The 18,134-nt window shown below is 24.7% G+C and overlaps 1 protein-coding gene across 2 annotated transcripts in view; it reads left to right on the forward strand.

Moving 5' to 3' along the window:
* The window catches only part of LOC122254998 (uncharacterized), a 13,694-nt gene extending 3,634 nt beyond the window's left edge, over positions 1 to 10,060 (forward strand). For both annotated transcript variants that reach the window (XM_086535553.1, XM_086535554.1), the window contains exons 4-5: positions 3,279 to 3,377; positions 9,915 to 10,060. In XM_086535553.1, coding sequence (XP_086391679.1) covers positions 3,279 to 3,377; positions 9,915 to 10,045 — 230 coding nt within the window. In that variant the 3' untranslated portion in view covers positions 10,046 to 10,060. The remainder of the gene's footprint in view (positions 1 to 3,278; positions 3,378 to 9,914) is intronic.
* Positions 10,061 to 18,134: the final 8,074 nt, after the last annotated feature.

Here is an 18,134-nt window from a genome sequence, read left to right on the forward strand (position 1 = left end):
TATATATATGTATATATAATATATATATATATATATATATATATATATATATATATAGACATATATTGACATATATGTCTATATATATATATATATATATATATATATATATATAATATATATATATATATATATATATATAGACATATATTGACATATATGTCTATATATATATATATATATATATATATATATTAATATATATATATATATATATATATATATATATATATAGACATATATTGACATATATGTCTATATATATATATATATATATATATATATATATATATATATACTTATATATTCATGTATAGGCCAACTTTGGAGTGAGAGACAGTCCAGAGTGGGCCTAACCATCAGTGTGTGAGAAAGAGCAAGAGGTCAGCTTTGGAGTGAGAGACAGTTCATAGCAATCTTCATACCATGACTGTTGCCATTGGTACCTGGGCTGACTGGCTCATGGTTGCTGTGGAAGAAAGACACATTGGACAGACTGGGATTAATCGCAACAGGAGTGACGAAAGTAAAAGCAAATGCAGTTGTGTGGTCCGACAGGGATGGTTGCTTGGACTTTGCCATTTTGGAGGCAGAGGATAACTTGTTTGAAGCCACAGTGCTATTTCCATTTCTTATAAGAATGCCCTTAGAAAAGGTCAATTAAGGGCAAGAGGTTTTTCTCTAGCCACAGAGGCGCCAATGCTCTTGGGTCTTGAGTCAATATTAAGCCAGCAGATATAGTATAGCCTTCATCTTTGTTTGGTTCGAAGTAGAAGAGAGATAATGTTGGGTATTCTAGAGGCAGCTGCCGAGTAATGCCTTTCCAAAGGACACGAAGATGATGCATTATTATTTAAATTATCTATCCAAGTCTCATCTTTACTCATTATCTTTATATCAATAATTTTCATTATCTTTCCCCTTCCTATTCTCTTTATCATTCTCACTAATATTTTTTTCATTCTCATTCCTAAGAATATTGAGTAGCCTTGTCACTCCTTTTTCTTCTCATTCTCATCATAAGTGTTGTTCCCAATCTCTTTCCACTCTGTGAATTGTTTTTCTTGTTCTAGTTCTATTCATCCTTGTAACCACTTTCCAAATTATTCTTATATCTTTCAGGAAATAATATCATTAGTATTTTCATTCCTTGTCTTATAATCCATTCTATCCTTTTCCTTTTCATTCTCATTATTGGCCTCATTTCGTCTTATATTTCATATTTTGCTAATACTTATTCTCATTATAATAATCACTTTATTTTTTGTAGCTCTCAATGTGATCACTTTCTTTATTCATATAATTAATATCATTTTCACTTTCCCTTCATGATATTTTGGATTCTCATTTTAAATCACTCACTATCACTATCACTGTCATATTAATATTACTTTACATTGACATTATATGCATCATTTTGATCATTATCATTTACTTACACCCTCATTCCAAGTATCATTAACATTGTCATTATCATGTTAATTCGTGTCCACATATATCTCCATTCCATTTGTCATTATATCCTTCTATTATAAGTAATCTATTAATTCTCTCATAATAATTTTATAATGATTCTTACCTCTCTAGCTATGTGATAATATTCATTGCCATTCATTGTTATTTTTATGAATTATTATTATCAACATCATTGATATCTTCATTATTATTTTCATAACTAATATTATTATTAATATTATTATGATCATTATCTCACGGTCATTCTCACTCACATTCACCTTCTCATTTTCATTCTCACTCACATTCACCTTCTCATTGTCATTCTCATAGTCACTGTAACTCACATTTACCTTCTCATTGTCATTCTCACTCACATTTACCTTCTCATTGTCATTCTCAATCACATTCACCTTCTCATTGTCATTCTCACCCACATTCACTTTCTCTTTATCACTCACTCACATTCACCTTCTCAGTGTCATTCTCACTCACATTCACCTTCTCATATCCATTCTCACTAACATTAACCTTCTCATTGTCATTCTCACTTACATTCACCTTCTCAATGTCATTGTCATTTACATTCACCTTCTCATTGTCATTCTACTTCACCTTCTCATTGTCATTCTCACTCGCATTCACCTTCTCATTGTCATTCTCATTCAAATTCACCTCATTGTTATTCTCACTCACATTCACCTTCTCATTGTCATTCTCATTCACATTCACCTTCTCATTGTCATTCTCATTCGCATTCACCTTCTCGTTGTCATTCTCACTTATTCACCTTCTCATTGTCATTCTCACTCATTTACCTTCTCATTGTTATTCTAAATCATATTCACCTTCTCATTGTCATTCTCACTCACATTCACCTTCTCATTGTCATTGTCATTCACATTCACCTTCTCATTGTCATTCTCACTTGCATTCACCTTCTCGTTGTCATTCTCACTCACATTCACCTTCTCATTGTCGTTCTCAATAACAATCACCATCTCATTGTCATTCTCATTGTCACTGTAACTATCATTTACCTTCTCATTGTCATTCTCACTGACATTCACATTGTCATTCTCACTGACATTCACATTTTCATTCTCACTCACATTTACCTTCTCATTGTCATTCTCAATCACATTCACCTTCATATTGTCATTCTCGCTCACATTCACCTTCTCATTGTCATTCTCACCCACATTCACTTTCTCATTGTCACTCACTCACATTCACCTTCTCAGTGTCATTCTCACTCACATTCACGTTCTCATTTCCATTCTCACTCACATTCACCTTCTCATTGTCATTCACACTCACCTTCTCATTGTCATTCTAATTCACCTTCTCATTGTCATTCTCGTTCACATTCACCTTCTCATTGTCATTCTAATTCACATTCACCTTCTCATTGTCATTCTCATTCACATTCACCTTCTCATTGTCATTCTCATTCGCATTCACCTTCTCGTTGTCATTCTCACTCACATTCACCTTCTCATTGTCATTCTGACTCATATTCACCTTCTCATTGTCATTCTCACTCATATTCACCTTCTCATTGTCATTCTCACTCACATTCACCTTCTCATTGTCATTCTCACTCACATTCACATTCTCATTGTCATTCTCACTCACATTCACCTTACTTCATTCTCATTGTCATTCTCACTCATATTTACTTTCTCATCGTCATTCTCACTCATATTCACCTTCTCATTGTCATTCTCACTCACATTCACCTTCGCATTGTCATCCTCACTTCCCTTCTCACGCTCATTACTCACAAACACACGTCTAACAGAAGCATCTTCCTCCCTCAGGTTGGACTCCCTTACACTGGGCTTCCTTTAACGGCCATCATGCTGTTGCAGAGACGCTCCTCGAGAAGGGCGGAGAAGTGAACGCCAAGACTTTGATTGGTAAGGCGATTGGAAAGCGAGTGACTCCTTAAAGGCACCAGAAGAATTTTGCTTTAGTTTCTTTTGTCTTCTTTGTCTTTATGGAATTTTATAATAATTATTGTTATAATTTAATAAGGGAATCTTTATCATCTTTTATCATTAATTTTATTGATATTTATTTCTTTATTCTATGAATTTTTCAATGAAATATTTTCATAGATTATTTTATAACTAAGAAAAAAATAGATTTTTCTATATTTCTTTATACTATAAATGTTATAATGATTAGTTATGATAATTATGATAATAATAAGTATGATCATCTTAATTATTACTGACATTGTCATTATTATTTTCCTGATTATTTATAAGAAATATGATCATCCTGATCATCAATCATAATCATCATCAATGGTGCTATTCATATTATCATTATTATTTCATTACTATAACTATCATTGTTACTCCCATTTCTACTAAATTATCAATTGTTATCATCCTTCTTCTTCTCATTATTGTTATTTTGATGGTGATCCTGTTCTTGTTCTCCTACATGCTTTTGTTGGTGGTGTTGTTGCGAGGTCTTTGTCAGTGATGACAAAGACAATGATGATAATGGAGAAAGTAATGGCAACAAAAGCAACAACAATAATGACGATAATGAAAAGTTTCATAATGTTGATGGTGGTAATGATAACAATATTAATGATAAAGTAATCATCACTGATAATATTGATGATAACACTTTCATGATGATAATAGAACTAATGATAATGGTAATGACATATTTATGATAACAATGATAATAATAATGGTGATGATGAATAATGATAGTAATAAATTTAGAAATATAAGTTTAGTTAAGTCCCCCCGAACGGCGGGTCCGTTTTCTTTGACATACGTAATGTCTCCCATGTTCCACCAATATTTGATGTTTTTTATTTTACGCTTATTTACTACAAGAAAGACATGTTTTGTTTATGTTACACCATTTATCAGGTGTATGTTTTTTTCCATTATGAAGACTATATATTTTAACTGCATTGAAACAGAAGTATAAATCATTTTATATCAATATGATTTTCTGAATAAATTAGCAGACGCTCAACACCACCACGTGTTTCAATGGCTAAAGAACATCTTTATTTACTGCACGAATATCTTATATTTGTCTTTACTTATTTATATTTATCTTTACTGCACGAATGTTTATCTTTAATATAATATTTATCTTTACTGCACGAATGTGGCAAGAAAACCCCACAAATATTAAGGAAGGAAATATTTTATGATACTGATGATAACACTCTCATGATAATGATGGAACTAATGATAATGATATAATGATAATAATGATGGTGATTGGAAGGTGAATAATGATAGTAATAACAGTAATGATGGAAATAATATTTATTGATTATGATGATAATTCTTATTATAATGAATATTTTAAATATTGATTATAAATGATTATAAATTTATTATGAATTGTAATTATCATTAATGATAATGATTATTTTTAGTGATAATGAATATTTTTATGTTATTATCATTTTTAGAAATCATCATTGCTGTTATTATTTTTATCATCATTAATATTTTCATTATCATTATTATCATTATGAATATTATATAATTATCATTATTATTAGAATTATCATTATTATTATCTTCATTATTATTTTTATCTTCCTCATTATCATTATTATTCATGTTATTGTCATAATTATCTTCACTAATATTTCTATCATTATGATTGATATTTTTTTTATCATTTTATTACCATTGATATCATTATAGCTATCATGATTACTGTTATTATTGCAATGGTGTTCGTAAATATAATAATAAAAACAATAAAAATTACAATAATTATCATAGTAATAAAAAAATATTTATATATTATTGATAAATGATTATCAAACATTCATTTTCATTATAATATTCTTTCTCATTATCTCATTGTTTCTATACCTTTTCATAATTCTTATTTTCATTAACATTCTAAGTATTTGCAATTTTATTAATAATCAAAATATTCATACTATTCCTAGCCCTTACCCTTATCACCCTAATCATCTCTATTAATCTCATTCCTAAAACTAGTCTCATTCTCCCTCACAATCACCTTCTCATTGTCATTCTCACTGACATTCACCTTCTGATTGTTATTCTCACTGACATTCACCTTCTCATTGTCATTTTCACTCGCATTCACCTTCTTACTGTCATTCTCACTCACATTCACCTTCGCATTGTCATCCTCACTTCCCTTCTCACATTCATTACTCACAAACAAACGTCTAACAGAAGCATCTTCCTCCCTCAGATGAAACTCCCTTACACTTTGCTTCCTTTAACGGCCATTCACCTTCTCATTGTCATTCTAACTTATTCACCTTCTCATTGTCATTCTCTCTTACATTCACCTTCTCATTGTCATCCTCACTCACATTCACCTTCTTATTGTCATTCTCACTCACATTCACCTTCTCATTGTCAATCTCACTCATTCACCTTCTCATTGTCATTCTCACTCATTCACCTTCTCATTGTCATTCTCAGTCATTCACCTTCTCATTGTCATTCTCACTCACATTCACCTTCTCATTGTCATTCTCAGTCATTCACCTTCTCATTGTCATTCTCAGTCATTCACCTTCTCATTGTCATTCTCACTCACAATCACCTTCTCATTGTCATTCTCACTCACATTCACCTTCTCATTGTCATTCTCACTCACATTCAACTTTTCATTATCATTATCATCCACATTCACCTTCTCATTGTCATTCCTACTCACATTCACCTTCTCATTGTCATTCTCACTCATTCACCTTCTCATTATCATTCTCAGTCATTCACCTTCTCATTGTCATTCTTACTCATTCACCTTCTCATAGTCTTTCTCACTCATTCACCTTCTCATCATCATTCTCACTCACATTCACCTTCCCATTGTCATTCTCACTCACATTCACCTTCTCATTGTCATTCTCACTGATTCACCTTCTCTTTCATTCTTACTCACATTCACCTTCTCATTTTCATTCTCACTGATTCACCTTCTCATGTCATTCTCATTCACATTCCCCTTCTCATTGTCATTCTCACTCACATTCACCTTCGCATTGTCATTCTCACTCACATTCATCTTTTCATTCTCATTCCCATCCACATTCACCTTCTCTTTGTCAATCCTACTCACATTCACCTTCTCATTGTCATTCTCACTGATTCACCTTCTCATTGTCATTCTCACTCGTATTCTCCTTCTTATGTCATTCTCACTCACATTCACCTTCTCATTTTCATTCTCACTCTCACTCACATTCACCTTTTCATTGTCATTCTCACTCACTCACATTCTCATTGCCATTCTCACTCGCATTCAACTTCTCATTGTCATTCTCACTCACATTCATCTTTTCATTGTCCTTCTTACTCACATTCACCTTCTCATTATCATTTTAACTCACATTTACATTCTGATTGTCATTCTCACTTACATTCCCCTTCTTATTATAATTCTCACTCACATTCCCCTTCTCATTGTCATTCTCACTCACATTCACCTTCTGATTATCATTCTCACTCACATTCACCTGCTCACCGTCATTCTCACTCACATTCACCTTCTCATTGTCAATCTCACTCACATTCACATACTCACTGTCATTATCACTCACATTCTCCTTATTATCATTCTCACTCACATTCACCTCATTTTCATTCTCACTCACATTCACGTTACTGTCATTCTCATTCATATTCACCTTTTAATTGTCATTCACACTCACTTTCACATTCTCACTTTCATTCTCACTCACCTTCACCTTCTCATTGTCTTTCTCACTCACATTCACTTTCTTATTGTCATTCTCACTCACATTCATCTTCTCACTGTCATTCTCACTTACATTCACCTTCTCATTGTCATTCTCACTCACATTCACCTTTTCATTATCATTCTCATCCACATTCACCTTCTCATTGTCATTCCTACTCAAATTCACCTTCTCACTGTCATTCTCACTCACATTCACCTTATCATTATCATTCTCACTCACTTTCACCTTCACATTGTCATTCTCACTCACATTCACCTTCTCGTTATCATTCTCACTCACATTCACCTTCGCATTGTCATTTTCACTCACACTCACCTTCTCATGTCATTCTTACTCGCATTCACCTTCTCATTATCATTCTCACTCATATTCACCTTCTCACTTTCATTCTCATTCATATTAACCTTCTCATTGTCATTCTCACTCACATTCAACTCATTGTCATTCTCACTCACATTCACCTTCTAATTGTCATTCTCACTCACATTCATCTTCTCATTGTCATTCTCACTCACATCTGCCTTCTCATTTTCATTTTCACTCACATTCACTTTCTCATTTTCATTCTCACTCACATTCATCTTCTCATTGTCATTCACACTGACATTCACCTTCTCGTTTTTATTCTGACTCACATTTAACTTCTCATTTTCACTCACATTCACCTTCTAACTTTCATTCTCACTCACATTCACCTTCTCATTGTCATTCTCACTCACATTCACCTTCTCATTGTCATTTTCACTCATAATTACCTTATTTTCATTCTCCGTCATATTCATCTTCTCATTGTCATTCTCACTCACATTCACCTCATTGTCATGCTCACTCACATTCACCTTCTCACTGTCATTCTTATTCACATTCACTTTCTCACTGTCATTCTTATTCACATTCACCTTCTCACTGTCATTCTCACTCACATTCACCTTCTCATTGTCATCCTCACTCACATCCACCTTCTCATTTTTAATCTCACTCACATTCACCTAATCATTCTCATTATCACTCACATTCAGCTTCTCACTCTCAGTCTCACTCATATTCATTTTCTCATGTTCATTCTCACTCACTTTCATCTTATTTTTGTTCTCACTCACATTCAGCTCACTGTCATTCTCACTCACATTCACCTTCTCATTGTAATTCTCACTCACATTCACCTTCTCTTTTTCATTCTGACTTACATTCATCTTCTCATTGTTATTCACACTGACATTCACCTTCTCATTTTTATTCTGACTCACATTCAACTTCTCATTTTCACTCAAATTCACCTTCTAACTTTCATTCTCACTCACATTCACCTTCTCATTGGCATTCTCACTCACATTCACCTTCTCATTGTCATTCTCACTCATAAAATAACTTATTTTCATTCTCAGTCATATTCATCTTCTCATTGTCATTCTCACTCACATTCACCTCATTGTCATGCTCACTCATATTCACCTTCTCACTGTCATTCTTATTCACATTCACTTTCTCACTGTCATTCTTATTCACATTCACCTTCTCACTGTCATTCTCACTCACATTCACCTTCTCATTGTCATTCTCACTCACATCCACCTTCTCATTGTCATTCTCACTCACATTCACCTTATCATTCTCATTATCACTCACATTCAGCTTCTCACTGTCAGCCTCACTCATATTCACTTTCTCATCTTCATTCTCCCTCACTTTCACCTTATTTTTGTTCTCACTCACATTCAGCTCACTGTCATTCTCACTGACATTCACCTTCTCATTGTCATTCTCACTCACATTCACCTTTTCATTTTCATTCTCACTCACATCCACCTTCTCATTGTTATTCTCACTCACATTCACCTTATCATTATCATTTTCACTCACATTCAACTTCTGACTGTCATTCTCACTCATATTCACTTTCTCATATTCATTCTCACTCACTTTCACCTTATTTTCATTCTCACTCACATTCACCTTCTCATTGTCATTCTCATTCACATTCACTTTCTCACTGTCATTCTCACTCACATTCCCCTCATCATTGTCATTCTCACTCATTCACCTTCTCACTGTCACTCACACATATTCACCTTCTCACTGTCATTCTCACTCACATTCACCTCACTGTCATTCTCATTCATATTCACTTTTTAACTCTCATTCACACTCACTTTCACTTTTTCATTTTCATTCTCACTCATATGCACCTTATTCTCATTCTCACTCACATTCAGCTTCTCATTGTCATTCTCACTTATATTCACCTTCTCACTGTCATTCTCACTCACATTCACCTTCTCATTGTCATTCTCACTCACATTCACTTTCTCACTGTCATTCTCACTAACATTCCCCTCATCATTGTCATTCTCACTCATTCACCTTCTCACTGTCACTCACACTTATTCACCTTCTCACTGTCATTCTCACTCACATTCACCTCACTGTCATTCTCACTCATATTCACTTTTTAACTCTCATTCACACTCACTTTCACTTTTTCATTTTTATTCTCACTCATATTCACCTTATTGTCATTCTCACTCACATTCAGCTTCTCATTGTCATTCTCACTCACATTCAGCTTCTCATTGTCATTCTCACTCACATTCACCTTCTTCCTGTAATTCTCACTCCCAATCACCTTCGCATTGTCATCCTCACTTCCCTTCTCACGCTCATTACTCACAAACAGACGTCTAACACAAGCATCTTTCTCCCTCAGGTGAGACTCCCTTACACTTTGCTTCCTATTACGGCCATCATGCTGTTGTAGAGACGCTCCTCGAGAAGGGCGGAGAAGTGAACGCCAAGGATGGGATGGGTAAGGCGATTGGAAAGCGAGTGACTTCTTAAAGGCACCAGAAGAATTTTGCTTTTGTTTCTTTTCTCATCTTTGTCTTTATGGAATTTTATAACAATTATTATTTAGATCTAATAAGGATACATCTATCATCAGGTTTTCTTATTTCTTCATCATTCAATATTCTTTTTTATTTATCCAATCCTTATGTTTTAGTTGTTAATTTGAGTTATTTGTAAATGTTATATATTCATTATCATTTGTCATATGTATTTCAAGGTTATGATTATTATTATCATACAAATATTCATTATTATTATACATTCATATCTTATAATTTATTACAATTACATTTGTATTATTATTATTATTTCAAGAATTTTCTTTTCGTAATTGTCATTTTTCATCATTCATCTTTTGTCTTCCTCTTTTACTCTTTTCATTATTGATATAATTTTTATTTTTACTTCAATTTTTCTTAAATATGATTTTATACATATCATTGCTATGATTATTATTATTATTTCAAGAATTTTCTTTTCGTAATTGTCATTTTTCATCATTCATCTTTTGTCTTCCTCTTTTACTCTTTTCATTATTGATATAATTTTTATTTTTACTTCAATTTTTCTTAAATATGATTTTATACATATCATTGCTATGATTATTATTATCATACAAATATTCATTATTATTATACATTCATATCTTATAATTTATTACAATTACATTTGTATTATTATTATTATTTCAAGAATTTTCTTTTCGTAATTGTCATTTTTCATCATTCATCTTTTGTCTTCCTCTTTTACTCTTTTCATTATTGATATAATTTTTATTTTTACTTCAATTTTTCTTAAATATGATTTTATACATATCATTGCTATGATTATTATTATCATACAAATATTCATTATTATTATACATTCATATCTTATAATTTATTACAATTACATTTGTATTATTATTATTATTTCAAGAATTTTCTTTTCGTAATTGTCATTTTTCATCATTCATCTTTTGTCTTCCTCTTTTACTCTTTTCATTATTGATATAATTTTTATTTTTACTTCAATTTTTCTTAAATATGATTTTATACATATCATTGCTATGATTATTATTATGAGACAAATATACATTATTATTATACATTCATATCTTATCATTTATTACAATTACATTTGTATTATTATTATTATTTCAAGAATTTTCTTTTCGTAATTTTCATTTTTCATCATTCATCTTTTGTCTTCCTCTTTTACTCTTTTCATTATTGATATAATTTTTATTTTTACTTCAATTTTTCTTAAATATGATTTTATACATATCATTGCTATGATTATTATTATCATACAAATATTCATTATTATTATACATTCATATCTTATAATTTATTACAATTACATTTGTGTTATTATTATTATTTCAAGAATTTTCTTTTCGTAATTGTCATTTTTCATCATTCATCTTTTGTCTTCCTCTTTTACTCTTTTCATTATTGATATAATTTTTATTTTTACTTCAATTTTTCTTAAATATGATTTTATACATATCATTGCTATGATTATTATTATCATACAAATATTCATTATTATTATACATTCATATCTTATCATTTATTACGATTACATTTGTATTATTATTATTATTTCAAGAATTTTCTTTTCGTAATTGTCATTTTTCATCATTCATCTTTTGTCTTCCTCTTTTACTCTTTTCATTATTGATATAATTTTTATTTTTACTTCAATTTTTCTTAAATATGATTTTATACATATCATTGCTATGATTATTATTATCATACAAATATTCATTATTATTATACATTCATATCTTATAATTTATTACAATTACATTTGTATTATTATTATTATTTCAAGAATTTTCTTTTCGTAATTGTCATTTTTCATCATTCATCTTTTGTCTTCCTCTTTTACTCTTTTCATTATTGATATAATTTTTATTTTTACTTCAATTTTTCTTAAATATGATTTTATACATATCATTGCTATGATTATTATTATCGTACAAATATTCATTATTATTATACATTCATATCTTATAATTTATTACAATTACATTTGTATTATTATTATTATTTCAAGAATTTTCTTTTCGTAATTGTCATTTTTCATCATTCATCTTTTGTCTTCCTCTTTTACTCTTTTCATTATTGATATAATTTTTATTTTTAATTTTAATTTTTTTTAAATATGTTTTATACATATCATTGCTTGATTATTATTATTATTGTTTAAAGTTAGAATTAACACAAAAATTTTTAATTTTTAAATTACTGCTAAATTTTTATTTTAAATTTTAAACATAGGGTTTTCCCCCCTTCCCTCTTTTCATCAAATTTATAAAATTTTTCTGATGAAACCTGTTTTTTTCTTGGTTTTTTCCCCACATGCGTTTGTTGTTGTTTTTGAGGTCTTTATCACTCAAATAAACCCTGTTTGGTAAAAACATTAAAGGTAATTACAATGAGGATAACACAATGGGTTCCCTTTTTTTCCTTCTTGCAAAAAACCCAAATCTTTCTCACACTTTTCTTGCAACAAAAATGGCTATGCAGGTCTGTTTTAAAAGAAAAGCACTCTTGCATTCGGTTTTTCAAAAAACCTTTTTCTCGCAAATTAAATTAGGTTTTCTAAGTACAAAAGGGAACAAACCAAATGAAAAAACAACAAATAAACTAATTTTATAAAAAAAAAGATTTTTTACCTTTTAGGTTTTAATTTTTATAAAGTAAAAGATAATAAAAATAAAAAAAAAAACCCCTAAATGATGAAAAAAAAGAATAAAAAATAAAAATTGATTATATTAATAAAAAAAATTAAAAATAAAGATAACAATCATTATTTTTATTATCAATATTAAAAATTTAAACTAGTTAGAATGAACCCTTATTTTTTTTAAATAATTCTTAAACTGATATCATGATTTTTTTTCATTATAAATTTTTATGTTTAAAGGGAAAAGTAACCCAACCAAAAATTAAAAAACTATAATTTTGGGTCCCTTTTTTTCATTTTTGGGGGTTTTTTTTTTTTCCTTCCCTATCATTGGGCCTCAATAAGCATTTAAAAATTAAAAAGGGCCATAATCATTCTTTGAATCAGGGTATTTTCATTCAGGAAAACTTTTTCCCCTTTTCATTTTTCCCCTCTCTTTTTTTATTTAAAACAAATTTTTCCCCCCTTCATTTCATTCCCCTAGCATTTTTGTGCTTAATTTATAAGCTTTTCCCTTTTTGTTTGTATTTATCAACCAAAAATTTTCATTAGGGAAACATTTCATTAAAATGAAATATTTCGAATTTTAACAAAATTTTTGCCAAATTTTAAAAAAGCATTGACATTTTCAATTTCCCCAAATTTGTTTTCCCCCCTCATTTTGATTTTTTCCCTTAACATCATCACGACAGTTTTTATTTTAATTTTTAAACCCCCGCAAAATTCCAGCCCTTCCAGTGCAAATCCCCCTTCCTGCAACTCTTTGTCACCTAACTTTCATATAATTTCCCCCCCTTCTTTCTTCCTTTTTCACTCTATAAATTTCTTTTTAATTCTCCTTTTCCCAAATCTTTGTCACTCTATACTTTTTTTATAATTTTTCCTTTCCTATTCTTTGCACTTCCCATACTTTCTGTATAAAAACCCTTCTCCCATTCCTTTTTCACTCTAACTTTTTTGTATAATTTTCCTTCTCCTCCTCTTTGTCACTTTTATACTTTCTGTATAAAATTTTCCCTCTTTCCCCTTCTTATATCACTCTATACTTTCTGTATAAATTTTCCTTCAAAATCTTTTTCACTCTATAATTTCTAAAAAATTTTTCCGCTCTTACTCTTTGTCACATATACTTTTTTTGAAAATTCTCCTTCCCCCCTATCCTTTTTCCCCTCTAATTTTCCCGTACAATTTTCCTTCTCCTACTCCTATTCTTTGTCACTTTAACCATTTTTCTAAAAATAATTTTTTTTCTACTCTTTTTCACTCTTTTTTTTTTTTTCCAAAATTTTCCTTCTCCACAAAATTCCCTCATAAATTTTTTTATCTTTCTCATTATCCTCCAGTTTTTTCTTTCCTTTTTATCTTCAAGCCCCATCTCCCTTATTTATTTTTGTTCTCCCCTTTAAAGAGTTGTCCCAAAAACCCATTACTTAAACCATTTTTTTAATTTAAAAACTATTGTTTATTTTTAAAATCATATTTAAAATTTTCATTATTGAATTTTTAAATTTTTAAAAATTTTTAAAAGGGTTATGTTATTTTAAAAACTAAAATTTTAATTAAGGGTGTAAAAAAATTAAACATTCCCCTTTTGTTTTTCCCTATTTTTTTTTTATTCATTTTCTTCTATCAATATATTATTATATATAAAATTATAATATATAATATATATTATTAAAAAATTATAAATTAAAATATTAATATTTATAATATAAAAATTATATATATTTTTTATTAAATTAAAATTATATATTAATTTAAGAATATATTTTTTATATAATAATATAAATTTATTAATTTAAATTTATATATAAAAAAATATAATATATAAATTTTATAAAAAAAAATAGTTAGTAATATATAAATAGATAATTTTATAATGATAAAATAATTATAATTATATATTATATTTAAATGATTTTTTTAATATAATGATATATTAATATATTTAGATTTATTATAAATATAAGAATATTTAGAATATGAAAAAATAAAATAAAATATTGATATAAAATTAAAAAAAAAAAAAATAATAATTATATAAATAAATATATGATAAGTTATATTATATTTAATAAATATATAAGATGATATATATTAATATAATGATATTGTTTTTATGTTAATATATAGATTAAAAATTATTGTATAAAAAAATTTAAAAGGTAATATATGAATAATAAATTATATATAATAAGATTAAAAGGGATATTAGTAGTAAGATGTTAAGTATATTAAAAAATAGTATATTAATAAGTTTACTTATATTGTAGAGTATATAAATAAATAAAATAATTAATAAAAATATAATATAATATAACATTTAATAAAATATATAAAAATATTAATAATTTTAAGTATAGATATTAGATTGATATATATTTATATTATTAATATATTTAATTTTAAATAAAATTAAAAAGATTTTATATATATATATAAAATTTTAATAACAAAAATAAATAATTTAATAAAATTTTAATAAATTTATTAAATAAAATTAATATATATATATATAAAATATAATAAATATATATATAATTAATATATATATATAAAAAAATATAAATTTATTTAAATATAAATATTTTATTAATTATAAATAATAATATATATATATTTTTAATTATAAAAAATTAAAATATGTAATAATTATTAAATATGACAGTATAATAAAATAAATAACATAAGTCTATTAATTATAAAATAATTAAATAAATAATATTAAATTATAATATATTAAAGATTATTAAATAATAATTTATATAATAATAAAAAAATATATTTTTTAAAATAATATAAGAGATATTAATATTATTAAAAGTTTTTAAAATAATTAAAATATTATATATTAAAAAATTATAATTATATAAGAAATAATATTTTTAAATATATTATAAAATAATATTAATTAATATATAATTAAATAATAAAATATATTATATAGATTTTATTATATAAAATATAATTAAAAATATATATAATAAAAATATAATTAAAATAAAAAAAAAATAATTTTTAAAATAATATAATATATATAAAATATAAAAATTTTATAATATATATTAATATATATAAAATTATATAATATTTTATATATATAATATATATAATATAATTAAAAATAAATATAATAAAATTATATATAATATAAAATTTCTTAATATAAAAAAAATATATAAATTTTATAATAAAATTATATATATATATATATGCAAAATATTTTAATTTTGATAATATTTATAAATAATATATTTATATTTAATAAAGTAAATATATAAAATAATTTATATTTTATATTAATTTAATTTTATATAAATAATATATTATATAAAATTTTATATTTATTTATATAGTATTTTATCATTATTAAATTATATTATATAATATATATTATAATTATTATATTAATAATATAAATTATAATAAATTATATATATACTTAAAATTTAAATATTTATAAAATTAAAATAAATATGGCACACATATATAATAATATTTAATACGTAAAATTTTATCATTATATATAAAATATATAAATTTTTAATATTATAAATTATCTTAAAATAATTATTATGATTATTGTAAAATATATTATTTATTAATTTTTATTAATATAAATATTAAATTTATATAATTAGATATACTTATAAAATGCTAATGAGCTACAAATATAATTATCAAAATAATATAAAGATTTATTAATATAAGATATTGATAATTTATATATTTAAATATTTTTATTCATTTATTTGAATATTTATTGTTTTCAATATATTAATATTATATATTATTATAAAAAAGTTATATAACGAATATTAATATATATTAATATTATAAATAATTTATAAATTAAAAATATAATTATTATTAAATAATAATTATTATTAATTTAAATTTATATAATATATTTTATATTACATTTTTAATATTTAAATATTGATTTTAAAAATTTTTAATTAAATATATTTTTAATATTTTAATAATATCATATAAATTTATTATATAAATTTATTATGTATCCCCCTATAAAATTAAATAATTTTAAAATATAAAAAAATTTTATAAATTAATTATTTATATAAATTAATATATTTATAAATATTAATTTATTTATAATATATATTTAATTTAATTTATTCTTCTTAATTATATTATAAATTATTATGAATATTAATATAAAATATAATATAAATATTATAAATAAAAATTTAAATTTATAAATATATTTTATATAATATATTTTTAAACTATAATATATTATTAATAAATATCTATAATTAATAAATATATTAAATTTTTAATATTATTAATTATAATAATAAAATTTCTATTTAATATATAATTGATATATTATAATATAATTATTAATTTCTTATAAATATTATCTAATATATATATTATAAAATAATTATTATATATATATGTTGATAATATTTATATAATAAATTATATTTATATATTATTTATATTAAAATATATATATATTAATAAATTATTTAAAATTAATAAAATATAAATTATATATATATCTTTATATAATAATTTATAATTAATATATTTAATATTAAATAATAATATAATTAATAATTATTCTATAAAATTTATATTTAAATATATATTAATAAATAAATGATTATAAATAATATATAGATAAGTTAAAATATATAAAATATATATTAAAATATTTTATAATAAAATTAATTAAATTATAATATTTTTAAAATTTTATAAATTGATATTTTATAGATATTAATTATAATTAAAAATATAATATTTAATATATATATTATAATTTTTTGTTGATATTCATAACTTATTAATAAAAAATTATATAAAATTAGTGTATTGTAGTATTATTAAAAAATAGAAATAATAAATAATATTAAAAAATTAATATATATTTATATAAATATAAAAAATTATATTCTTATATATATCAATTTAAAATTATAATTTATAATTAAATATATTTATAATATTAATTTATATAAAAAATTGTTATTGAATAAATAAAATAATATACTATATATAAATAGTTAATTTATATAATTAAATATATATTTTATATATTTATAATATTATATTATATAAATATATTAAATAAATTTTTTAAATATTATTTTAAATATATAAATTATATTTAATTAAATTTTAATATTATAATAAAATTATTAAATATTATTTTTATTTAAAATATAATGTTATTTAATATATATTTTAAATCATTTTATATTATAATAATTTAATTTTATAAATTAAAATTATAATTTTATTAATTATATATATTAATTTAATTTAAAAATTATATTTTTATATTATATTAAATTTTTATTAATTATAATATATAATAATATATTTTTTATAAATTAAATATAAAATAAGAAAATATAAAGTTTTTTAT

Source organism: Penaeus japonicus, unplaced genomic scaffold (genome assembly GCF_977035675.1).
Source record: "Penaeus japonicus unplaced genomic scaffold, GWHDUDI00000001_assembly GWHDUDI00001379, whole genome shotgun sequence".
Classification (NCBI taxonomy): Eukaryota; Metazoa; Arthropoda; class Malacostraca; order Decapoda; family Penaeidae; genus Penaeus; species Penaeus japonicus.